The sequence below is a fragment of the Hippocampus zosterae genome, chromosome 1 (genome assembly GCF_025434085.1).
Source record: "Hippocampus zosterae strain Florida chromosome 1, ASM2543408v3, whole genome shotgun sequence".
Taxonomy (NCBI): domain Eukaryota; kingdom Metazoa; phylum Chordata; class Actinopteri; order Syngnathiformes; family Syngnathidae; genus Hippocampus; species Hippocampus zosterae.
Window position 1 is genome coordinate 4,047,786 of NC_067451.1, and position 23,387 is coordinate 4,071,172.

Below are 23,387 nucleotides of genomic sequence, written 5' to 3' on the forward strand. Positions count from 1 at the left end.
TCTTCCCTCGAATCCGCAGAGAGCTGAATGACATCAACCGGAAACACATTAATGAATCTGTCAGCTTAATACACAGGGTGAGCCCACTTGAATAAAACGATATTTGGATGTGTGTGCATTTATTTATTGATTGAAGCCTTTTTAATCCCTGAGCCGACTTTCCCGTACGCGTTTTCCCTCCGCCGCAGCTGGAGGAGGCTCAGAAGAAGAGGCTGGAGAAGCTGAAGCTCAGGCAACGAGAGGTGCTGCAGCACATCGACGAGGAGCTGCCGGCGGTGAGCGACGATCGCTTAGGAAAATGTGCAAAGTAGAGGCAGCACAAGTGCTCACAATGTACTTGAGTAGAAGTACAGATAGTTGATATTTAAAAAAAAGATTGTAGTACAAGTACTTATTCGACTGCTTTTCTTATAATAAAAAAAGCTACGACTAGGAAATATACTTTCATTCATTCATTCATCTTCCGAACCGCTTGATCCTCACTCGGGTCGCGGGGGGTGCTGGAGCCCATCCCAGCCGTCTCCGGGCAGTAGGCAGGGGACACCCTGAATCGGTGGCCAGCCAATCGCAGGGCACACAGAGACGAACAACCATTCGCACTCACACTCACACCTAGGGACAATTTAGAGCGTCCAATCAGCCTGCCAGGCATGTTTTTGGAATGTGGGAGGAAACCGGAGCACCCGGAGAAAACCCACGCAGGCCCGGGGAGAACATGCAAACTCCACACAGGGAGGCCGGAGCTGGAATCGAACCCGGTACCTCTGCACTGCGATGCCGACGTGCTAACCACTGGACTACCGGGCCGCCGCATCATTATTTATTCATTCATTCATTCATCTACTGAGCCGCTTGATCCTCACCAGGGTCGCGGGGGGTGCTGGAGCCTATCCCAGCCGTCTTCGGGCAGTAGGCGGGGGACACCCTGAATCGGTTGCCAGCCAATTGCAGGGCACACAGAGACGAACAACCATCCACGCTCACACTCACACCTAGGGACAATTTAGAGTGTTCAATCAGCCTGCCACGCATGTTTTTGGAATGTGGGAGGAAACAGGAGCACCCGGAGAAAACCCACGCAGGCCCAGGGAGAACATGCAAACTCCACACAGGGAGGCCGGAGCTGGAATCGAACCCGGTACCTCTGCACTGTGAAGCCGACGTGCTAACCACTGGACTACCGGGCCGCCCGGAAATATACTTAATTAAAAAAAATTATTGCTGTCAAATATAGAAGTATTTGTTGAGGTTTTTTTTTCGTATTTATTTTTGCCCCTTGTCGCTGTGCAGCTTCAGGTCGAGCTGGATAGGAACCTGGAGGACGAGTATCAGCAGCTCCCAGAAGAAATCTGCCAACACTTGCAGCTGGAGCTCCAAAACAAAGGTCTGAGCAATAACGCCCTTTGCTCGCCCGTGTCCAACAACAGCAGCCCGGGCTCGGGCTCCGGTTCGGGGCCGCCCTCCAACTGCTCCACGCCCAGCAACCCGTCGACGCCTCAGCGCAGCAAGTGGAACAAAAACAGGGGCACCATCACGCCTCCTTTGGACGGCTCCATGTCCTCCTCCTCCACGCCCGTCCATTCTGAGTTGGAAATGTCCTTCACTTGAAGTTGTTGTTTGTACAAATGGGGGCTGTAATGATTTTAATGCGGGATAGTAAGTAGATTATGTACTAATGATATTCTTTTTTTTTTTTTTTAGGTTCTTGTCCATAGAGCTCTGTTATTTTTTACTTTTTATCAGCGGACATATCAAAATCATGAATAGCAAAAACATGCTCCTACTTTTACGATTGCTTGATTTTCCTGGTAACCACTGAGTGATTAAGATTTGCTGTCCCGTTTCACTTTTTACGACTTGTGGTACTGTAGAGTGAGAAAAAAAAATCCCAGGAATCCTTCATGCCCGCAATTGGAACCGCTTTACGAATTTGTAGCTGTAATGGCGGTAGTCGGCCAGCGTGTGGTGCTACAGCCCCAACAGTTTCTCCGCGTTGCACTGTGCAGTCATCTCTTCTGAAGAAGGCCATTTTACGACACTACCATTCTTGGTTGTTTTTTTTAAGCAAATTGTGTTGCACAAATATAACGGTACTTTAATTTATCAATGTTTTCTTTTGTTATAACCGCAAATCCCCGCCCTCCTTTCTTTCTTTCCGCCAAAATATTTTCCTATGGAATTGAAGGGGTTGATCGATGGCACTCGTTGTAAATAGTCCCTGTGCTTATGTTGTTTATGTGAATTTTACTACTGACTACAAGTGCTGGAGTGGGAGTTCGGGAGAGTTGACAGTTTGTTTTTTTCGTCTGCTCTCTCCTGATCTTCCTCACTCTGAAAGCACCGGCTGCCTGTCTGTCTGAATGTTTCCTCTCACAAATATGTTCTTTGTCGACTCTTACCTTTTATTTAAATGGCATTTTAACAACATCTCCTGCGTCCGTGGGTGTGTTTTTTTTCCTCAGCACTCTGAGAGCAGGAACTGACCTCCACTTAAATATCACCATACCAAAATTCGTCATATGAATTGTATTATTGATTATGGCTCAACGATTTAGGGGGGGAAAATGGATTTTATTCCCCCTCAATAATGCGGTTGCAATTTAAAATGCGATTTTTTTAAAGGTACTCCTCCAAAGATTTTTTTTTAACGAAGGCAATAAATTAAACTGTTATAACCAACTATGAGCGTTATTGAACATATTTAGGTTTTTACGCTAAAATGAAGGCAGATGAACCACAAATGAATATGAAAGACAGTTTACAGTCTCCTTAACCTAGAGGTGTGGACTTCCAAAACACTTCATCCATGTTATGTGAATTTTACGACACTTATTACATTCTGGCAACTTCAGAAAATTCTAGCAAATATGTATGTGTGCTGTAAACAGAAGTCAAATTACAACAGTAATACAAATTTGTACATGAATATGAAAAGTAAAGCCCTTTTTTTCAAAATTGTAATCTTTGCGACTTGAAAATTGCATTTTTTTACATGGCAATGATGGTTTGAATTTAATGACTTGTTCAGCCCTATAGAGACCTCACATTTGACTACCAATTTTGTGTTTACGCCCCCCCCCCTCCGCCACCCCCAAGTGATTAATTGTACACAAGGTTAAGTTGTCATCTTTCTCACTGTCTGTGTGAGCCGTGGGAGGGTTTTCGAGAGGATGTGGAGAGGCGACTCTTGTTTTCAGTGTTGAAAGATGAAGCATCTGCTGAGCTGTCTGCTTCTTGCCTCCCACTGCGCTCTCTCATCACGGAGTAAGTCAAAGCAAATTTGAAATGAAGACGTGGAACCTGCCTCATGATTGATGAGCACCACGCTCCACTCAGATTTGTATTTATTTTTTCCAAGTCTACGATCTGATCATGTCTTGGATGCCTGCAGGTCTGCGTGTGAGCCAGAGTGCTGACATTGACGTCTTTGAGGGTCAGCTGGTCAACATCAGATGCTGTTGGTCAGGCAACTTCTCCAGAGTCAAAGTCAAGTGGCTGATCAACACAACCGTTCATGCGGAATCCCTCTACCCACACCAATTTTGCCAGCCGACTCTGCAAAGAAGTGCTGAGAAGTGTGTGTGCCTAGAATGGACCAACATCACAAAAGCGGACTCGGCCACGTACGTGTGCCGGGTCTTTGTGGACATTCCGTCTCTGATGGAGAAGAGCGGAAACGGTACAGTCATAAGAGTAACACGCCAAAGGTCAAATGACAATGCAGAAGGAGGTAGGCAAGCAAGGCCACATTTGCTTGAGTTTGTTGAATATTTGTTCAGAAAAATGGCTTTCCACATGCTACATGCTGCAGGAGAGTCCAGAAGTGCTCTTTGGGTTCCACTCGGGATTTCCTTGGCTTGTGTGTTTTTGTTGCTGCTCCTGGCATCCGCCTGCGTCTACAAACTCAAACAAACAAAAGGTCAGTTAAGGAAAAAATAAATTGGGGGGCTGGGGGGTTACGGTGTTACTTTTATTTTATTTTATTTTTTTAAACAATACAAGGAAGCAAAACTAATTTTTGGTGTGTGTGGCCAAATTGAAGTAATGGTTTTGTTCAAAATAACAAAGTATAAAAGTATATTGAGCCGATCATATTTCTACAGTTGCGCTTTGAGTTGCAAATGACCTGATTCAGATGGTTTTTTTTTTGTTTTGTTTCAACTTGATAGACTTAATTCACTTCACAACAAGCAGTAGTTTGGCGGATAGTAAATGATTATTTTTCATAGAAGAAGCCTACAAGCTTTTTAGGGCCACTCTCATTTGAAGTTTATGGTCACTCGAAATGATCTTTTAGCTTGTTGCTGACATATGACAAACACCAACGACAGGATAACAAATAGGATCGATGTGGCTGTGTTGTAACGTTGCAAGCAAAGGATCTCTTAATGCAAACAATGCAGTAGCACACGTAGACAACCAATATCGCAATATTCACAGACATAGATTCTTTATCCTCTGCTAAATATGACAAATATTAGTGCAGCAATACATCTTTATTTATATAGCGCTTTCACAACAGCTACAGCTGTAACACAGCGCTTTACAGAACAGTTAACATAATATAATGGCTTCAATTCCAATCAGCAACTCTCAATTCCCAATATGCATCTGCGGTCCACGCCAGTGCTCCACTCTCCTCATCCTCAGGTCCACCAGCCATCCATTCAGTCGCACTAACGCAGGCTCTCCAACAGCGCCGACATCTCCGCCGAACAAAACGGGGCTGTGAAAAATGCTGCCCATTACAGGCGTAGAAAACACAAGCACCCCAGGGCTGTCGATCGGCGACAGTCAAATACTTGACATTCCCTGCCATCATAGTCAGTGCTGGTACACGCGTGCTGCCGAGAAGGTGCAACCATCAAGCGGAGATTCTTCTCCTTCGACGAATGTCGTGGCCAAGATGCTGAAAAAAGTCCTGAACGGGTCCACACGAAGGAGAACAAACACCAAGACAAAAACAACAACAACAACAACAAAAAAACAGAGTTCGGCGGCCAAGTTGTGACCAGCTCCATGTACATTCATATGTCCACTGCCCCACGGACCAGGTTGCACACACTGGAAACATATTTGTTGTTGTTGTTGTTGTTTTTCTTGGGTGTTATCACAGCTACTAATTTGCTCTGTGTGCGTGTGTGTGTGTGAGACAAGGAGTCAGTCGGGTAATTTACGAAAGCCCCCACTTGGACTCGGACAACGCCGTCATGGATAAACACAGCAGCGGCAGCTCCTCCACAGGCTCGGCCCAGTGGGTGAGTCCAATCAGACTGTGGGGTGAAAGGTCAAGGGCCATGTCATGTGTGATTTCCATCTGTGTTTCAGTGTCAGGTGGTTGTGTACGAATCTGTTGATTACTTTGAGCATGTGGAGATGACGGAAAGTGGCTGAAAACGAAGATCCGAAGATTTGGTGATGACTACTGCATATATTGTATGTAGAGAATGTCCCCATGGCTTCACCTTTGCTGCTTGTATTTTATCTAAATCAGTGGTTGGCAAACTTAAATACTCAAAGAGCCATTTGAATATATCGATCTAGCTAACCATCCAACCAATTTAACTCGCTTGCTGTCTACCTTATATCTTATCTATTTGAACTTGTATTAAATTGCATTAAATGTTCCGTGTTCTTTAAAAATTCTTGGATTTAACATTTAACACTTGGATATGCCTACCAAGGGTCAAATAAAGCTCAATAAATCTTGGCGCCAGCTATCACACGCACACACGCATTTGCACACACGCGCACACACACACACGCATTTGCACACACGCACACACACACACACACGCGCATTTGCACACACACACACACACACACACATGCACACACACACGCACATTTGCACACACACACATACACACACACACATGCACACACACACATATGCACACACACATATGCACACACACACGCATATGCACACATACATATGCACACACACATATGCACACGCACACACATGCACACACACACATGCACACACACACACACATATATGTATACACACACACACACACGCGTACAGACACAAATTAGTTATAGGAGCAGAAGTTGTGAATTGACAACCGTCTCAGCTGTGAGCGGGTTTTCTTGTCATGCAATTTCCGGGCCATGAAACCGAGCGGAAAGTGTGTGTGTGTGTGTGTGTGTGTTTTATGTGGCCGTGAATGGCAGGTCAGCGACAGGAAGTGGAAACAACGTCTGCGACATTTCAACCAGTTTCGCTTTGTAACCAACTGGTTTATTTGAGCTTTTATTTGTGCAGAAGAATGAAAGGGCCATCTTTAAAAATAAAGAGTTATGCACTCATGTTCAAAAATAATAATAATTTTGAAGTAAAAAAAATGTGAAGGAAAATGTCCCCATCCTTACTTTCTCAGGCACTTGGATATGTGCCATGTAACAAGCCTTTTTCACTTTTGTACACACTCATATATCACACACACTATACCAACACCCTGAAATACAAAGGCCACTCCTTAAACTAAGCAACAAGTAAATACCATAAAGAAGGTCTTTGTTCGATACGGTATGTACATTGGGCGTGTGTTTCATTCTTCCTATTATGACCAATGTCATATTTCCAGTTTATGGTACATCTAATTACAAACTTTGACCGGAATAACCTGATGTGTTGCTCAACTGGTCCCTGCCCACCTGCGCCTTTGTCCCACCAAGGTATAAAACAAGCTTCCACCAGGCCCCATGCAACTCATCTCCCGCAATTCCTTCCTGCCGGCACTCGCTGACGTCCCTTTCCACAATGTGTGACTTAAATTTAACTCCGCTGGAGAAGACCATTTTCACTCTCAACCAAGTCTTTGACAAACACGCCGGCACCGATGGGAAGAAGGCCACCCTGAGCAAGAATGAGGTCAAGACCCTGCTGGCGAAAGAGCTGCCCAATCTTTGGAAGGTGACATGCACTTCACTGCAAAATGGATAGACAAATATGAATTGAACTGAAGAAACGTCCATGAGCTTAATGGTAAAATTTACTGCAAAGCAACAAAAACAGGCTCGTAGAAATTAGCATGAGTGTTACAGCAATTAGAAATGTTCAACATGACATGTAGTAGTTCATGCTCTGATAAATCGGATGTTACTCAGGTTTTTCAGTAATTGAACAGTATTTTTTATTATTGTACATACACTGTATATATGACATATTTTTTTTTCGACTTTGTGTTCTTGGTGTGTACAGGCAGCTCAGGGAAACCCAGACGGGGAAAAGCTTCTAATGGATTTTAATGGAGATGGAGAAGTTGACTTCACGGAGTTCATGGTCGCCATTTCCTGCCTCGCCTGCATCTTCAAATACGCTTCCTGTCCTGAGAAGTGAGTGGCAGGATGTGCCCTCTGACAAGGCCTGGTGGAGGTCGCTGAAATAAAACCGGTTTTAGTGCTTGAACAAGTGTGTTACGGGTCATTTCTTTACCCACACAAGAGAAGGGCCTTCTGTCGTTGAACAGTAGAAGGTAAAAATGTCAGCATCGCAAGTCACACAAAAGCTCACTGGTCTCAACGAGGCAAGAGGTGGACGAGGCCAAGTCCAAACAAACAATACACTCGCAACAGATTCTAACGAAGATTCTTACTTCACTTGTTCCGATTATTGAAGAGCAGAAAGTGAATTCAGACATTTGTTTCTACATGCATTTTACCTGTTTGAAGATGTTTGATGAGAACATGCAAAGACCGAGAGTACTTGAGCACCTTCATTCGCATCATGGTTATCCGCTCAGGTTAGCAAGCTAAAATAGCTGTAAGCGTTTGTTTGTTTGTCTGTTTCGTTTAGTTTTTGTTTACAGTGATGAAAACAAAATCTGTTATCTAGCAGACAGTTTTGGGTGTCATTTCAACCTTCGCCGGAGCTAGCTTAGGTTAGCCAGCCAGCTATAACCACAAACAAAAGAGGTCTTACCAAACTCAACTGTACATATAGAGCACTTTAAAATAACCACCGCTGTATACAAAGTGCTCTACATGGAGCAAATATCATATTTACAACAATAAGCAATAAAACAATAAACTAATAATGAAGACAGTAGAAAGCACTGCCAACATCGTTTACTGGCACGGCTGTTTCAGAGCGTCTCATTGTCGGCCATGAATGCGCAGACGTCACGCAGAGAAAGTCCGAAGAGTGAAGAGGAGGGATTTTTGTTTATTTGTTTGTTGTTTTGTCAGGAGTCTGACTTTTCACGATTTTCAAGCCTCATTTCATTTAAAACTGATGATGTTTTTTTACTCAATCAAATTTGACACGGTTGTTAACAACACTCTTTCCTCTTCAATTTGAATGTAAAATCAGACAACATTATATCACCATATTTTTTTTAAATGTTTTTTTTGTTTCGTCGTGTGCCCCGAGATTCTTCTAATGTAAAATAATGGACTTTGGCTCAAGAGTTAGCAAACGTTTATTTAGCATGCCTCTGCTGCTCTCTAGTGGCAAATAGACTCTTTGCATCGAATGACTTCCATTAATCGGCTTGTGCGGTCGCCAACCTGACCCCTTTTTTCCTTAACCCGTGAGCGCTCAATACATTACATTCTTAATGGGGTGACCACAACAGAGGAATATGCCTTTCTGTAACACTTCCAGTCTCTTTTTCTCTCTGTGTCATTTTTTTGTCAACCAATTGTTTGGTGACTGCCTTGTGACACTTTGGTTGTCCTGTCTTTTTCCAAAACAAATCAGTCAGGTAGGCGGTGGTTGTGACAGCATCTCTCGCCTTCAACTTGTTTGCTGCGACTGGCCAGCTGATTGCATGCCTTGTGCCATACCGCACATTCCTATCACTTTGCCATTACGGAAGCATTCCGTCAAACTGGATGCAGTGCCTTTGTGATAATATATTAGAGTCGGAGTCAGTCAAATATTGTATTTGCAAGTCAGAATTGGGTCTCAAGTGTCAAAATCAAGCCAGTCAAGTTGAGTCCCAACCAAATTTGAAGTCCCATCAAGTCATAAGATCAAGTTTATTGAAATGAGTAGGAATACCAATAGTCCATTACAGAAAAAAATGTTGTGATGTGTTTATTTAGATGTCTCAACTCTCCTAAAAAAAATCATTCTATGCAGAAGATAAATAACATGACTCGCCATACTGTTATACTTTCTGTTGACATGTTTGTGTTCATTCAGTACATTGCTTAAAGCAGGGGTCACCAAACTTTTTGAGAGTGAGAGCTACTTCATGTGTCCTGATTGTGTGAAGGGCTACTAAATTGATACACGTCTAAAATAACATTTGTACAAATTACATTTAATAATATTAGAACATTAGCTAGCTAGATGTATACTGTAGCTAGCTAGTTAGATAGCTAAATAGGTGGCTATAGAATCTATAATGCTGCCCATGTTTGCATTTTTAAATCAAAATTTCTACGAGCAAATCACAATCCTAGCACTGGCGGGCTACTGGTGTGGTCCTCACGGGCTACCTGGTGCTCGCGGGCACCACGTTGGAGACCCCTGGCTTAAAGGGTTATAGCAACGGAGCACAGGTGGTAGTTAGCGTTAGACTGAAAGGCTAAGCTATGTGGTTGCCTTCATAATAAACAAGGTAGGATTCATTTTTTTTTAAGTTACCGGTAGTTTGACAGCAAATTTCAGCTTGGAGTCGCAAACGGCTTAAAGCCTCTTTTTTTGAAGAATGCTTACTATCTACAGTATGTGACAAGATAAGATATCCTTTATTCGTCCCACACTGGGGAAATTTACATACACTTGCTTGTTGTGAAGTGAGCTCAATTCATAACCACGAGCTTAGATCACCCCACAATGAAATATGTACTTTTCAGCCATAACAAAGTAACAGGTTAGTATGGGGCCAGACTCTGAAAATTAGCACCTTAAGTGCTCTCTCAGGTCAAGTCTTGACTGTTCCTGAGGTTGGAGCGATGGCACAAAGGCCCCACTCATAGTGCACAAGCCGCTCACCTTTAACCCACATACAGCAGACCGCTTTGCCGCCGCAATCAGTCGAAGAACTTTGCAAAACGGCTCTAATTTGAATTGTCACGGCAACGCCGCAGGCGTGAGTGAATGCATCGACGCGACTCTGCTTCGCTGGTTTCATCACAAGGATCGCAAAGTTTTGCATTGAGATAACACGCGTGCCTGGAATGTCCTGATAACGCATACTCTGTGCACCATGTGACGCAATCATCCCCTCCCGCTTTGACCGACTGTGACATAATTAAAAGCAGTAAAGTTTGACTGAGTGGCCCACTTAGACATGGGAATCACAGGGGGGGAGACTTTCAACTTTATCAGACACCCTGTGAAAAAAAATCTGCCTTGGGGATCTGCGAAATAAAACAACTAAGCCTTTGTCAGAAGTACTCTCATCAAGGGGAAGTGTTATGGGGATTTTCGATGCTAAGCAGCAATGATCACTGACTGCTTTGTTCAATAAAAAAGCCACTGGGGAGATTGGATCGTAATTGATTGACTTTTTAATGCAGAGTCATTGTATGTTCTATTGCAGCGGTTCCTGGAGAAACTTAGTCCAAAGTCCAGTCATTTGCTGCCCATTGCACAAATAAATTAAAATCATGGCCGTAGCAGTAGGTGAAGAGAAAAAGTTAGGTAGATTTTTTTTTAACATAGACAGAAAGACTGAAAAATTGTCACAATTGCTTAATTGAAAATGCAAATAAAAAGAGCAGACATTTTTTCAAACATTGCATGTTTATGTTTTGCTTTCCTGGCCAGTGAATACCACCGACTGGCCCCCCCGTCTGAAAAACACCTCCAAGAGGATTACTGAGCACCCTTGAACTGTGTCATCTGCTCCAAATAGACCATTTTAACGAACACATGTTTTGAAAGTGAACGTCCCTCCACATGCTGTGCTACATAACCAAAAAAAAAAAAAAATCATTGTTATCCATTGGACTTGCCGATATTGACAAAGGCCACGTGTCCTCATCATCACACATCTGTGTGCGCTGCTCCTGATCAATTAAGTGTTTGACCTTTGGCTCCAGGGCTTCGGATGCAGATGCAAATCAGATGCACGAGTCAATATGTACTCTGGTTACCCTGGTAACTAGCCACAAAGAGATCATGGCTTGGTGATCATTTTTCTCAGCTATGACAATTGAAACATGACATTCATGTAGCCTTGACTAATTGTGTCCCAAAAGGTCACGTGAAGTGTGCCACTCGACTGGCCAAGTGGTCACCCCCCCCCCGCCAGCAAAAAAAACCTAACCTAAACCGCCAGATGGCTCTGTGGAATTTACAACACTTGCCAGAAACAAAAGTGCTTAAGAAAGCTACAATTGTGCCAGAGCTATTGTATAAAAAAATCAGAAAGAAGGATGAAAATAAGACACTTTTAAGTAAAGCTGTGGGGAGCCAGTTTTCAAATAAAAAATATTTCCCATAAATTATATTGTTTTTTGTAGTGCTTTAAACAAAATAACCGTTCACACGTCACGTATATCCCTTTTGTGATGGTAGTTATGCTTAACTGGAGTTGGGATTTTGAGTGAGTCCTTTTAATTTATTTTCCCTGAACACACACAACCCCCACCCCCACTGTTGTAGGGATGCAGCAAAATTCATTTATTTTTGTAAGCTTTATTTATACAAGTAAGGACACTGGGAACAGGTCATCATAATATAATTTATGTTACGTTATTTATTACGAGAAAATAATAGCAATTATTACTGGAATTACAATGTCATTATTATTATTATTATTGTTATTAATGATAATAATAATAACAATAATTAACTGGCGTTTAGCGTACTACTTGTGTTTCTGATGCAATACCCTGGCGGAAGGAGCCCTTGTCTGTAATAGGACGGCAGAGGTTTGCCTCGTTGCCTAGATACCAACTCAGGAGGTGGCGCATGAAGCGCCGTCCTTCGACTGAAACTGGCTTCCGGTGTCAGCCATTGTGGCTCTAGCGCGAGCTGGTATTCAACGGGCTCCGCTTCCGTTCGCTTGAGCCCGAATGTCGCCGTTTTCCCCGTCCCAGCTCAAGTGTCACTGGACGTGAAAACAGCGCCATTTCTGTCGGCGTACATGATACGCTATGCTACCGCAGCGGATTCCAGAGCCCGAGCTCGGAACGGCAGCAAGTGACAAGTAGCCGCTCCCCTTTCGGCCGTTGCTCTCCTCTTCAGCCCGCTCGCAGGTACGTTGAGCGGCCTGGCGTTTGTGTGTTGTCGTGCCTTTTATTCTCCGCGCGTTCCTCGCTTTTAACTGTGTGACGACATGGCGCACATTTTTGAAGAGAGCAACTGTCAAGTCCTCAACGGTTAGCCTTCAACAAGCAGTAGCGGCAGCAGCAGCTCCTCCTCCTCCCCGCAACAACGAGCCTACTTCGAAGCGGGCGTTGGGATCCGATCGCTCACTTTTTGACCTCTCCCAACATTTCGGATGCCATGTTGCCCACTTCCAAGTAAACGACTTGGCCTAATGTCAGAGGGTCGCCGCTCGCTAGCTTGACGGTTGCGCCCTGGCGCTCGAATGTCACGGCGCACGGAACAAGTCATTCGCCGGATAGACGGCAAAGTGAAAGCAAAAATAGCGCGTCAACACACGCGAAAGTAGCCGCATAGTTTTCGGGAGTGACGTTGGTGTTGCCGATATGACTTGCCCGATTGAACGAGGCGAGCTAGCTTGATGTGCAACGTGATTAGCTGCTGAGCTAACATTAAAGGTCGGTGGTCCAGCTAACCTTGTTTGACTGCGAACGAGCGCGGTCACGTTTTAAGATGTCGTTTTGTGCAATAACCGGGCGAAACTTTACCTAGAAGAACGCCCACGGCGTGTGGGGGACTGTGGCTGTCAGTCGAACAAAGTTGAAGTACACTGCGAACAAAATACAGTCTTAAAACATGAGTCACAATTCCCCCATAACAAAAACAAAAATGCTTGTAGGTCGCGTGTTTCATAGCGTTGTATACCTAGTTAAGTCCTGTTACGCAGCTGGAGAATTTAAAAATGACACGCAAATACTGTGGAATTAATCGAATTGTTGAAATTAGAATGGTTGAAGGAGAAAAAGCATGTCAAGTATGACTTCATCTCGAGATTTTTGCGTGAAATTTTGACAACCCCACTCCTCCAACAGTTCCCGAAAGAAGTGACTATTTTGACGTTGGTGTGGTTTCAATTGGTTAAGAAATGAGAAAGATGGAGGAAAATAGATCAAATATTGCATGAATTTATAAACCTGACTGTGGAATTTCGGGAATGTGGACAGTAGTTATCGACATGATACAAATGAGCGGAACAGTTTGAATTCGGAGATGGGGGGTGGTCAATTTTTCAATTAATGTCTCTTTGACTTAAATATAGAGTCATCATCATGGGAAAAGTGGAAAACTTTGGAATGTGGACATTCGTAGAGCTCCTCAGCATTTACACAGTTATTGATTAGGCCAGCCAGCGAAGGTAACTGGACTTCATGCAAGTGTGTCGGGCTGCAACACACAGTTAAGCTTCTTAGCTTTGTCCTTTTGATGTCTCATAAGAGGTGTAACCTGTCCTGTAATGGACCTTCCTTGACTGACGGCCACATGGGCAAATCACAACAGCGCAAAGTCCATTTTCTTACGTACCAGATGTAAGCCTCCAAAACACATGTTGTTGACAGCAAGTGTTTTCCTGCCACTTGGCTTCAAAGGAAGCATCACAATCTCATCTTTTGACTGACGCAGTGTCACTGCTGTCTGTGGGTTATTTGACTTTGAGCGCCATGTGTTGTGTTCCTAATTCGGTTTTAAATGGTTAGATGATCTCGCTGTTTCTACCAAATGGAATCTTCAAATTGTAAAGAGTGGTTGTTGATTGCAGTGTGCCTCTGGGGTGTCTTGGTATGAATAGGCGTTTTGTAATATGTTCATTGCTGAAAACAAGCCTAAAAATGTTCCCCCATCCGCTGACATGTCTCTCCGCTGTGTTTCAGGTGGCGCTGGCGAAGTGATTGCCACGACATGGGCGCCTCCGTGTGACGCAAACACATTGTTGTGTTTAGCCGCGCAGCTGAGATCCATCAGCGGCGCAAGCCATGCCTGACGAATAAAAACCACCCTTTTTGCTGAAAGCAACCAAAAAGGGGAAAAATAATCCCACATGCCTCCTCACGTAGAACCCCTTCAGCGCATCCCCCCGGAGTGATTAGCCCACCTTTCAGAAGTTCCGGCTTCCGCGTCGCCCTCCCTCCGCCGCTCATCTCCACCAACCACCCGACAAACACCCCCCTCGCGATGCCGGCCCACCTGAGGATAACAAACACCTGAGGTCTCATGCGTCCCGTGAGCACCGATTCAGACGGCCCCGCTCCTCCCGAGACGCTCTCTTGCTCCGACCCCCTCGTGGCCCCCCTGCCCGCTTCAGAGATGTCCCTGTTCCAGTCGCTGGGTCCAGTACAAAGCTGGCTGGGCCAGGAGCTGGAGAAGTGCGGGATCGATGCCATGATTTACACCCGCTATGTCCTCAGCCTCCTCCTGCATGACAGCTACGACTATGACCTGCAGGACTACCTTCACGTAAGGTTTCACAATATGACCTCGGTGCGCACATCTTGATCCGCTCTCAATTATTCAACATTTGTTTGACAGGAGAATGACATCTTTTTGGGCTGGGAGAAAGGAACTGGGAAGAAATGGAGCAAGAGTAAGAAGAAGGGAGGCAGCGACCTGAGTCTGGAGGAAATGAAGAAACAAGCGGCCGTGCAATGTCTGCGTTCTGCATCTGATGAGGTAAGCGCTGCCCGGGCCTGATCTTCCTGTAACTAGAGATTGCCACGCGCTTGAATGTATAGACGTAGCTTTTGCTCGTGGAACTCTGCCACTGAGGGGTAATGTGTCAAATGGTAGTGCTTGATGTACGTGAGAAAATCCACAAGAGGCTATGTTGCCCTACGCCGACCTCATCATGACTGCGCACAAAGTAAAAGTGGTGCTGTTGGGTATATCGTGTGGTTGGGTCTTGGCGACAAGCCCCGGGAGGACCGGACTGTGCCGTCTATTTTTTAACTGGCATATGCGACATGGGATTGCGGCAGACATTTGTTTGGCTGTCAGCTGACCAGCTTCAGCACAATGAGGTGAAAGCAATCGTCGGCCGAGAGGAAACGATGCCGTTATTTATTTATTTAAAAGGGGGAACGGTAGGGCCTATTTTTTTTTCTGGTTCAAGAAAGGCACAAGTTATCTGTTAAGATAAGATAAGATATCCTTTATTCGTCCCACACTGGGGAAATTTACAGCCTCCAGCAGCAAGAATGTATGTAGAAAGATGAAAGGAGAAAGAGAAAAAAAAACAACAAACATCTTTCAATTAAATACAATATGAACACAAATGGATACAAATTATTATTATTATTATGATATTTTTTATTCATCAGCCTGACAGCAGTCGGTAGGAACGAGCGTCGGTATCTCTCCTTCTTGCAGCGCGGGTGTAACAGTCTCTGGCTGAAGGAGCTACCAAGTGCTGTCAGCGCGGGCTGGAGGGGGTGGGAGGGACTGGCCATCATAGCTTTTAGCTTAGTTAGCATCCTTCTGTTGCCCACCTCCTCCAGAGTGTCAAGGGAGCAACCCAGGACGGAACTGGCCTTCCTGACCAGTCGCTCCAGTCTCTTTCTGTCCCGGGCTGAGATGCTGCCTGACCAGCAGACAATGCCATAATAGATGGCCGAGGCCACCACCGAGTTATAGAACGTCTTAAGGTGTGACCCCTGAACCCCAAAAGTAGGAAGAGTCGGCTCTGTCCTTTCCTAATCAGGGTGTCCGTGTTTGTAGACCAGTCCAGTTTGTCGTTGAGAAGAACACCAAGGTACTTGTAGGAGGTCACCCTCTCTATGTCCATACCCTGGATGTTCATCGGTGCTGGTGAGGACTTTTTCCTGCAGAAATCCACAACCAACTCCTTAGTTTTCCTAGGGTTGATCTGGAGGAGATTCTGCTGGCACCAGTCCACAAAGTCCTTTGTCAGTCCCCTGTACTCCCGATCGTCCCCTTCTGTAATGAGGCCAACAATCGCAGAGTCATCGGAGAACTTCTGAAGGTGGCAGTTTGGAGTGTCGTGTCTGAAGTTGTGTCAGAAGAGTTGAACGGAATTCAACGTGCGCTTTTCTCAAAAGTCCCTGAGATACTGAAGACACGAGTAAATATAACGCAGTCACAGCCAAGCCCATTCTGCTGCTTTGACCCTCCGTTTTTGATTCTTAATTTCAGATGATGGCACAAGTCTCTCGTAAGTATTACGCCAATGTGACCGGCACCCCCCTAACTACTGCCGGTGTATTTTGTTTGCATTTTTCAGAACTCTGGAATTGAAAGCCTGGTCGAGGAACTTTGCTCCAAACTAAGGGACATTCAAAACAAACAGAAAGGTTTGTTTTTGCATGATGCATCTTATTTAGTTAAGTTGAAACTAGACAACGCTAATTTTCTTTATAAATGCATGTATATGTTTTGTATTTTTTTTTTTCCTTCAGAGGAAAAACAGATCCAAAAAAAGTCTGATGGCGCACATTCTCCCGAACGATTTGAGTCCCCCTCTTCAAAGGACCAGGTGGAAATGTAAGTCACATCACAACTGTTGCGTATTTAAACATGAGCAAGGGGAAAAAAAAAAAACGCGACGGTTGTTTGAACGCGTCTCCCTTTTTCTCAATTGCGACTCAGGTATTATGAAGCCTTCCCACCTTTGTCAGAGAAGCCCGTTTGTCTCCAAGAGATCATGACCGTGTGGAACAAAGCCAAGGCCTGCGCATACTCGAGTTCATCCTCCTCGGCCGCTCCGCAGACCAGCACAGACACTTCCTCCCCGAAAGATTGCAACAGCGAATGCGAGGCCGCCAAGGAGCGCAACCCCGAAGCGTGCGCTACCGTCACCAGCGCCACAACGGAGAGAGGCCAGCACCGCCGAAGCAAGAAGGAGAAAGAGAACCGATACCGCGGCGGCGCGGCGGCAGAGGAGAAGAACACGGCCCACTCCAAGAGGCAAGCCAGACACAGGTCCGAGGGCAAATATCGGCCCCGATCCTGGTCCTCCGGCTCCAGCGAGGGGGGGTCCAGCTCAAGCGGGAACCAGGGCGACAAGTCGTTCAGAAGCAAGGCGCTTAGGGTAAGGCACAAATCCAGGGAGGTTGGGAAGAATAAGAGGCAGCGCAACGGCGGACAGCCCAAGCTCCAGCCGAAGGCTGCGGATAAAGAGGAGCAACGAAACACGGGGGGGACGACGGGCAAACCGCCGCCGCAGCTTTACAAGAAGAATAGGAGATCCCTGAAAGAGATTTATAAAGATCCCGCCTGGCCGCAAGCAACCGAGATGAGGTTTGAGGAGAGAAAGGAATACATGGAGGAGCCACTTTGGTACACTGAGCCCATCACAGACTATTTTGTACCGTTTAGCAGCAAGCAAAGCAAGCTGGAAACAAAGTATCGGAGCAAAGTGGGCGCCCCGGTAGACTTTGCCTCGGCAGCTGACGCGGCCGCGCTGCCGGAAAGAATCCGGGGAATCTGCGTCGCCAACGAGAGCTACCCGAGAGCGTACCTCGCCGCGGGCTCCTTTGTGGACGGCCATTTTGTGGAAGCGGACGAGGAGGCGGCGGAACTCGTCGGGACCTCGAGCTGCCCTCGGCCAGAGGATCGCGGACATTTAGATGACAAGCATCTGCCAGAATTCGACGACTTCTATGAAGTTGATATTTATCAATCCATATTGGATACCAGTGCCTCAGACTCGTTACGAGAGAGTCGGATCCTCGGCATGATTCGGCAAAAAAGCAAGGAGCAGAGTTGTTCGGCGTTCGACGGACCGGAGCAGCGAGGGAAAAGTGCAATAAGGGCAGACTTGGAGGAAGCCTCGGGATCTTACGGGTTCCTGATGGAGGATCTCCACAGCATGGCTCAAGTCTGGGGATGTTTCTCGCCGTCGACTTCAGACGATATCGACGGGGAAAGCTTCATGGGCGACTCGCCCGTCCGACTCTCCCCGCTCCTCGATAGCGTTTCCTTCACCCTGCGCAATCTATCCGCAAACGCGGCCGAGCCGCGAGTCCCCGAGACGGCCGGCGAGGCGTCCGGCCCCAACTCGTCCGGCTTCTCCCTTTTTGAGCTGCAGTACGACAGTCCCACTCTTTCTTTTCCCGGCGACGCGCTCTCCGTCACCCACGACGGCAACGCCGACGCTAACAAACAGTCTCGTCTGCTCATATGGACCAAAAATAGTGCCTTTGATGAAACTGAACACTGCTCCAACCTTTCGACGCGGACTTGCAGTCCGTGGTCGCACTCGGAAGAGACTCGTTCGGACAACGAGCACGGGACGATTGCCGCCGAGGACCCCGCCGCTCCGATCGGCACCGAGGAAATTGATTGTATCATCCCTCCGATTTCCGGTACATATCTCGAGGATGAAATCTTGGACTTCTTGCAAGAGGACCCGGGGCGCAAATGCGAGGAGGCGGCGAGTATTTGCACCGCCTCCTGTCAGACGTACACCAAAAAATCCAAATTGGAGTCCCTTTGCGGAATAGCATTGGAAGAGGACGAGAGTAAAGCGTACCGTACGAGCGTTTTCTCGGAAAACGCAAACCAGCAGAGGGGCGAGTACAGCTCAGGAATAATCAAAGACATTTGGTCCGCGGTCGGCGAGGCCAAGTCGGCGGCGGCGTCGAGGCAAGGTGGGGAGAAAATGAGCGAGAAGGTGTTTTCCGAAGACTCGGGCGCTTACTGCGGCAGTTGCCTGGAGGTGCCGGCCAAGGGCGGTCCGGTTGAGGCGCCTCAGAAAAAAGCAGTGCAGCGCTCGGAGTATCACCTCTGGGAGGGCAAGAACGAAGAACAGGACTTAGCCAAAAACAAAGTCTCCAAGTTGGATGGCGCCGGGGACTACACGACTCCGTCCAAGCCCTGGGACTTGAGATCCGATAAAGACGGCACATCTTTCATCATCGGCGGCGTGTACGGCGAGTTCACGACGTTAAGTTGCGATAAGAATTGGGCCGTCGTGCCGCCGAACGAATCTCGGCACGGTTTGCTGCCGTCGAGCGCCGCGTCGCGTTCGGGTTCGGAAATGCTCGCCATCGCCGGCGCGGACGTGTTGGTGAACAAGGGCGGCTGCTTCGCTCCGGGACACCGGCGCCTGTGGAGGCCGCTGGTGTCCTTCGGCCAAAGCGAGCACGCCATCGCCGGGAGCCGAGACGGATTCAACAAGGGATTTTCTTTCATCTTCCGGGAAGATTTGCTGGGATCTTACGACGGCTTGCGCGGCCAAGAGCGGCGTTTGGAATACCCGTTTGGATCCTTGGACCTGAACAATCCCTTCTCTCAAGTCCTCCACGTGGAGTGTTCCTTTGAGCCCGAAGACATGGCCTCCTTCAGTCCGGGGTTCAAGCCGAAATCGATACTTTGCTCCGACTCGGAGAGCGAGGCCTTCTGCCCCCGGATTTACGGCATCAACCAAACGCAGTACAGGGCCATTCGCATTTCCCCCAGGACTCATTTCCGGCCGATATCGGCCTCCGAGTTGTCTCCCGGCGGGGTGAGCGATTCGGAGGCCGAGACCGACAAAGAGGAGACGAGTTTCCCCGTCCCGCCGCCGGTGGACGTCTTCGACGATCCTCAGGCGGATCTCAAACCACTCGAGGACGACGCGGAATGCGAGGGCCCGTACTACGGGAAGTCCGAACTGGAATCTGGCAAATTCCTGCCCAGGTTGAAGAAGTCTGGCATGGAGAAGAGTGCCCAGACCTCTTTGGATTCGCAGGAGGGCCCCGGCGTCCTTCTGCCCATCGCTGAGCAAGAAATATTTTTGGACGACGTGTCGACCGCAGGCGGGCGGACGAGCTCCTCGGTCACTCCGTCGCGAAAAGAGCAATCTCCGGTGGAGAAAGCCAGCTGCTTGCGCGTGGCGGCCGCTCAAATCCCCAAATACGGCATCGCGTACGACTTTGTCCGAGACGTGCCGCAGGTGAGTCGTTTTCCGTGCCCGCGCCGAAACGCGCGACGGCGAGCGCTTTGCTCCGGCGTAACGCTTTGCTCCGGCGTAACGCTTCTTGTCCCATTTCTGTCTTAGTTCCCTCTGTTAAATAGAAGTGGACAGGGAGTAAGTGGCAACCAGGACGATGAGTGCTGGTGGCAAAATGCGCTCGGCCCGCCCTTGTTCCCCGGATCTCAGTGTACAGGTAAGCCTCATGAAGAATGCTCCACAGTTTGGGGGGGGGGGGGCATGAGATGCAAGCGAAGCGGCAGTGTGGTGAAAAAATGTTTTTTGATGTGAAGCCGACCTTCAAAGTTCCTGCTTTTCCCTCTAGGCAGCAGCAACATTTGAGTTCTTCATTTCGCCGTGGACTTGTGTTGGCACGAGGAACAGTTGCCGAGTTTCGGCGACTGGACCGCCACCGGCTTTTATTCAGGTTCATCTCAGAGCCGCCAAACCCTAACCGAGGCTAATCTCTCGCTTTCCACTGCTTCCGCAGCACACGCGTAACTGTTTTTTTTCTCCCCCCCCCCCTCCCTATTTACTAATGCTTGTGTAATCAATAATCAGATCGACACACAAAAAAAAAACGTAAAATAAGATGATGGGAAAAAAATAAGTTGATGTGCAGAGATATCCGTTGAAAGCATTTTAGAGCGCGCTGCAGTTGATGCAGCTATGAGATCACCACTTGTTTTTTTCCAGTTGTGGTCCTTGCACCATTCTACTTCCCAGCGACAATACTGGATGGTTAGTGGCGCCTGAATGGCCGTTCGTATGCGTTTGTCTGGCCAGTCTCACTCCTTTTTTTTTTTTTTTTCCCCTCCCTTAGTAAACAAAATAAACCAAACCAAAAACTAATTGCTGCATAAAACAACTGCAATCTCGTGCGCTGCTCTTCATCCTCAGTCGAGAAAGAACAGATGTGTTTTTTTGAGTTCAATTTGCTCTAGTTTGTTGGGATGCAATTATGAAAGAAGTAGAGAATGCGTGCAGTTTTTTTTTTTTTAATGACTTGCCCCCCACTGTATGGAAAAAGCTGAGTTTTTGAAACCTTAGTTGTAGAGTAAGGTGTGGTTTGTGAGCAAAAACAAACAACAAAAAGAGAAAAAACAGGAACACGTGATCACATACCAGTCTTTTGAACTGAAATAATTCTGTAGGAGGAAAAAAAAGACCCACAAAAAGTTTTCTGCACTATTTTGCAGTTGATTTTTTTTTAAACCTTTTGTCACTTCTATTGTACACAACACTGGTGCTAAAAATATTTTCCATAATGTGGCTGTGGTAATAGATGGAATAGCATTTTTTTTCTTTGTCATCCAGATTAGTCCCAAATCCATCATCCTTATCATCCTTTTCCTTTTTTTCCCCTTCCAAAATTGTAAAAAGGAGAAAAATTGTTTTCCCTGATTTACTGTTTAATGTGGTTTTTCTTTGATGTAACCTTTTGAGTTGTGCAAATGCATTTCCTTTCAGTTTGGCCTCCTGAAACAAAACCTACAAATGACTCTGCTTGGAGTTCATGAGTGTGTTGCAACTCTGTTGTCGATAGCAAAACATGAATATGGTTAAAACAAAAACAAAAAAATTGCCATAATTACACTACAAGGTACGGTTGGATTTTTAAAAATGTATGTTGTGTTTTTCTTTTCAATTTGATTTGATTCACCATATATCTTGTTGAAGTATGGAGTCATATTCCGATGCGCGCGAATACCATTTGTCATAATTAGCGTGATTCAACTTGAATGGTGAATGTGTACGCATGCATACGTTCTTTAAAATCAAAACAAAAAAAGCAAATATATTAAAAAAAAGAAAAAAAACAACATTGAAACAAATTGGATTCAAAGGTTCAAGTGTATGTTATTGAGCCATGCTGCGACTTGTGTGTTGCTGGTTGAAATTATAGTGAAAAAAAAATATCTGCGGGGTAAAAGATTTGCCTGTGTTGCATTTAGTAAGGCCACATGTCTTTCCCAGTTGATCTTAGATTTAGTTCTGGATGAAGGGAACTCGGCAAGGCTTATTTTTTTTAGATCCTTACCATGATTCTCAAGCACAAACTTCCCATCAGTGCGTCATTGCTTGGAAATGAATGTGTCAATAAAAGGCCGTGCATTTTGAAATGGCTTTCGGATGTGGGACCCCACTCCAGCTTCAGGGTCTCGGCCATCTTGTCTTTAACATTCATCAGACACTCAGGAATTTGTTCATATATTTTCATCAACATGATCTACAATCAGCTGTGGAAGTGCATTGACCAAACATTGATTGTAGACTACACATTGACATTATTTCCAAGCAAGCCACAGAGATGATTGGTTTTATTTAGAGCTATAGAGTTTAAGGAGAGGAGGGAGATAGAAGGAAGAACAAAAAAAAAAGCCATCGTAGACTGCATAAGCAATGCGGGGGGGCTTCTCAAGAGCCCCCAAGGTTTCTATGCAATGCCATGGCACTTGTAAACCTTCAAGAGTATGTGGAGAAAAATCAATCATGTAAAATGTTGCATGTTTGTTTTTCACAGGACGCCTGCATTAAAAAAAGGTCTGAAAATGCAGCATGCAAACATCAGCCCACCTTTTTGGGATAAACCAAAATGTTTAAGTGTGAGGTGATTGATTTTGATGGTATTTTTGGCCCAATCCGAGACGATTTTCACGTTTCGAGTTGAGTGTAGTGGTTGAGGTTGGGAGGCGACAGAACATGTTAGTGAGTGTTCTCCTGAAGAGAGACAAAAAATGTTGGCGGTAGTTTGTCATCAAAAACAGTGACTCATAAAGCGCATAGTTCAAAGGAACGCGTCACCTTTCACCATAAAAATTATTTTTCCGAAAGGAACGCGTCACACCTTTGTTAAATTCTTCCTTTTTCCTATGCTGCGTTTGAACGAAAAAAAAACCGGCAACTAAACATGTAATGAAGAAAATGCAGTCAGTGAGGTGCTATGTTGTTGTTTTTGGAACGACGCAGGCAGCGAGCGACTCGTTGTGTTGGGATCGTGCCGTGGTTCAACGAACATAATCCCGCACTGAAAACATTTCAAATCATTTCATTCCTTCCTCTTGGTTGTCCCCGTCTCCCTCAAAGTAGCAGTGTGTGTTCTGATTTCATGTACACCCTGAGTAAATGATTTTGTTTCATTGTGGATTTCATTAACATCTAATAAAAGGGTCGACCAAGCATCACAATGCCAGCTTGCCTCTTTTTTTTAAATATACAATACCAATAATATGTAATTGACGTCAAGTTGTACGTTTTGGCTCTTTGTTGGCCAATTGAAACCAATGGATTAAATGACTTTAATTTCATACTTTACTCTTGAAGAATGATACTTTTCCTCCTGATTACATGGATCAGTTTTTGGACAAAGGAGTACATAATTGTAATTGCAAATGAAGGACG

The 23,387-nt window shown here is 45.9% G+C and overlaps 4 protein-coding genes and 1 long non-coding RNA gene across 6 annotated transcripts in view; 4 read left to right on the forward strand and 1 right to left on the reverse strand.

The window, feature by feature from the left end:
* Positions 1 to 2,427, forward strand: part of plcb3 (phospholipase C, beta 3 (phosphatidylinositol-specific)) — a 33,929-nt gene extending 31,502 nt beyond the window's left edge. The window contains exons 32-34 of the mRNA XM_052062354.1: positions 20 to 77; positions 189 to 275; positions 1,291 to 2,427. Coding sequence (XP_051918314.1) covers positions 20 to 77; positions 189 to 275; positions 1,291 to 1,608 — 463 coding nt within the window. The 3' untranslated portion in view covers positions 1,609 to 2,427. The remainder of the gene's footprint in view (positions 1 to 19; positions 78 to 188; positions 276 to 1,290) is intronic.
* Positions 2,428 to 3,030: 603 nt separating this feature from the next.
* LOC127599114 (uncharacterized) lies at positions 3,031 to 5,755 on the forward strand. Its single transcript, XM_052062806.1, has 4 exons — positions 3,031 to 3,730; positions 3,812 to 3,919; positions 5,158 to 5,258; positions 5,329 to 5,755. Exons 1-4 carry the CDS (start codon positions 3,373 to 3,375, stop codon positions 5,392 to 5,394), a joined length of 633 nt encoding a protein of 210 aa, XP_051918766.1. The 5' UTR covers positions 3,031 to 3,372; the 3' UTR covers positions 5,395 to 5,755.
* A 294-nt stretch (positions 5,756 to 6,049) lies between these two features.
* On the forward strand, positions 6,050 to 7,423 carry LOC127599181 (protein S100-P-like). Its single transcript, XM_052062922.1, has 2 exons — positions 6,050 to 6,925; positions 7,214 to 7,423. Exons 1-2 carry the CDS (start codon positions 6,773 to 6,775, stop codon positions 7,349 to 7,351), a joined length of 291 nt encoding a protein of 96 aa, XP_051918882.1. The 5' UTR covers positions 6,050 to 6,772; the 3' UTR covers positions 7,352 to 7,423.
* LOC127599242 (uncharacterized) lies at positions 6,824 to 10,108 on the reverse strand. Its single transcript, XR_007962078.1, has 2 exons — positions 9,959 to 10,108; positions 6,824 to 7,391 (listed from the first exon to the last, which is right to left on the reverse strand). It is a non-coding gene; the product is annotated as an uncharacterized LOC127599242 (long non-coding RNA).
* Positions 10,109 to 11,893: 1,785 nt separating this feature from the next.
* kiaa0232 (KIAA0232 ortholog) lies at positions 11,894 to 23,165 on the forward strand. 2 transcript variants are annotated; one of them, XM_052062316.1, is made up of 8 exons: positions 11,894 to 12,171; positions 13,951 to 14,533; positions 14,606 to 14,746; positions 16,314 to 16,383; positions 16,489 to 16,573; positions 16,679 to 19,967; positions 20,073 to 20,181; positions 20,311 to 23,165. In XM_052062316.1, exons 2-8 carry the CDS (start codon positions 14,291 to 14,293, stop codon positions 20,325 to 20,327), a joined length of 3,954 nt encoding a protein of 1,317 aa, XP_051918276.1. In that variant the 5' UTR covers positions 11,894 to 12,171; positions 13,951 to 14,290; the 3' UTR covers positions 20,328 to 23,165. The 2 variants fall into 2 exon arrangements, with proteins under 2 accessions (XP_051918276.1, XP_051918287.1); XM_052062327.1 differs by lacking the exon at positions 11,894 to 12,171 and adding an exon at positions 13,466 to 13,608.
* Positions 23,166 to 23,387: the final 222 nt, after the last annotated feature.

Excerpts from the sequence above, each read along its gene's own strand:
- LOC127599181 (XM_052062922.1), top strand. The coding sequence starts at position 6,773 with ATGTGTGACTTAAATTTAACTCCGCTGGAGAAGACCATTTTCACTCTC. Across the intron at positions 6,926-7,213 it reads AGCTGCCCAATCTTTGGAAG|GCAGCTCAGGGAAACCCAGA; the intron begins GTGACATGCACT and ends TGGTGTGTACAG.
- LOC127599114 (XM_052062806.1), top strand. The coding sequence starts at position 3,373 with ATGTCTTGGATGCCTGCAGGTCTGCGTGTGAGCCAGAGTGCTGACATT. Across the intron at positions 3,920-5,157 it reads CAAACTCAAACAAACAAAAG|GAGTCAGTCGGGTAATTTAC; the intron begins GTCAGTTAAGGA and ends GTGTGAGACAAG. Across the intron at positions 5,259-5,328 it reads CCACAGGCTCGGCCCAGTGG|TGTCAGGTGGTTGTGTACGA; the intron begins GTGAGTCCAATC and ends TCTGTGTTTCAG.
- kiaa0232 (XM_052062316.1), top strand. The coding sequence starts at position 14,291 with ATGCGTCCCGTGAGCACCGATTCAGACGGCCCCGCTCCTCCCGAGACG. Across the intron at positions 14,534-14,605 it reads ACCTGCAGGACTACCTTCAC|GAGAATGACATCTTTTTGGG; the intron begins GTAAGGTTTCAC and ends TTTGTTTGACAG. Across the intron at positions 16,574-16,678 it reads TCAAAGGACCAGGTGGAAAT|GTATTATGAAGCCTTCCCAC; the intron begins GTAAGTCACATC and ends ATTGCGACTCAG.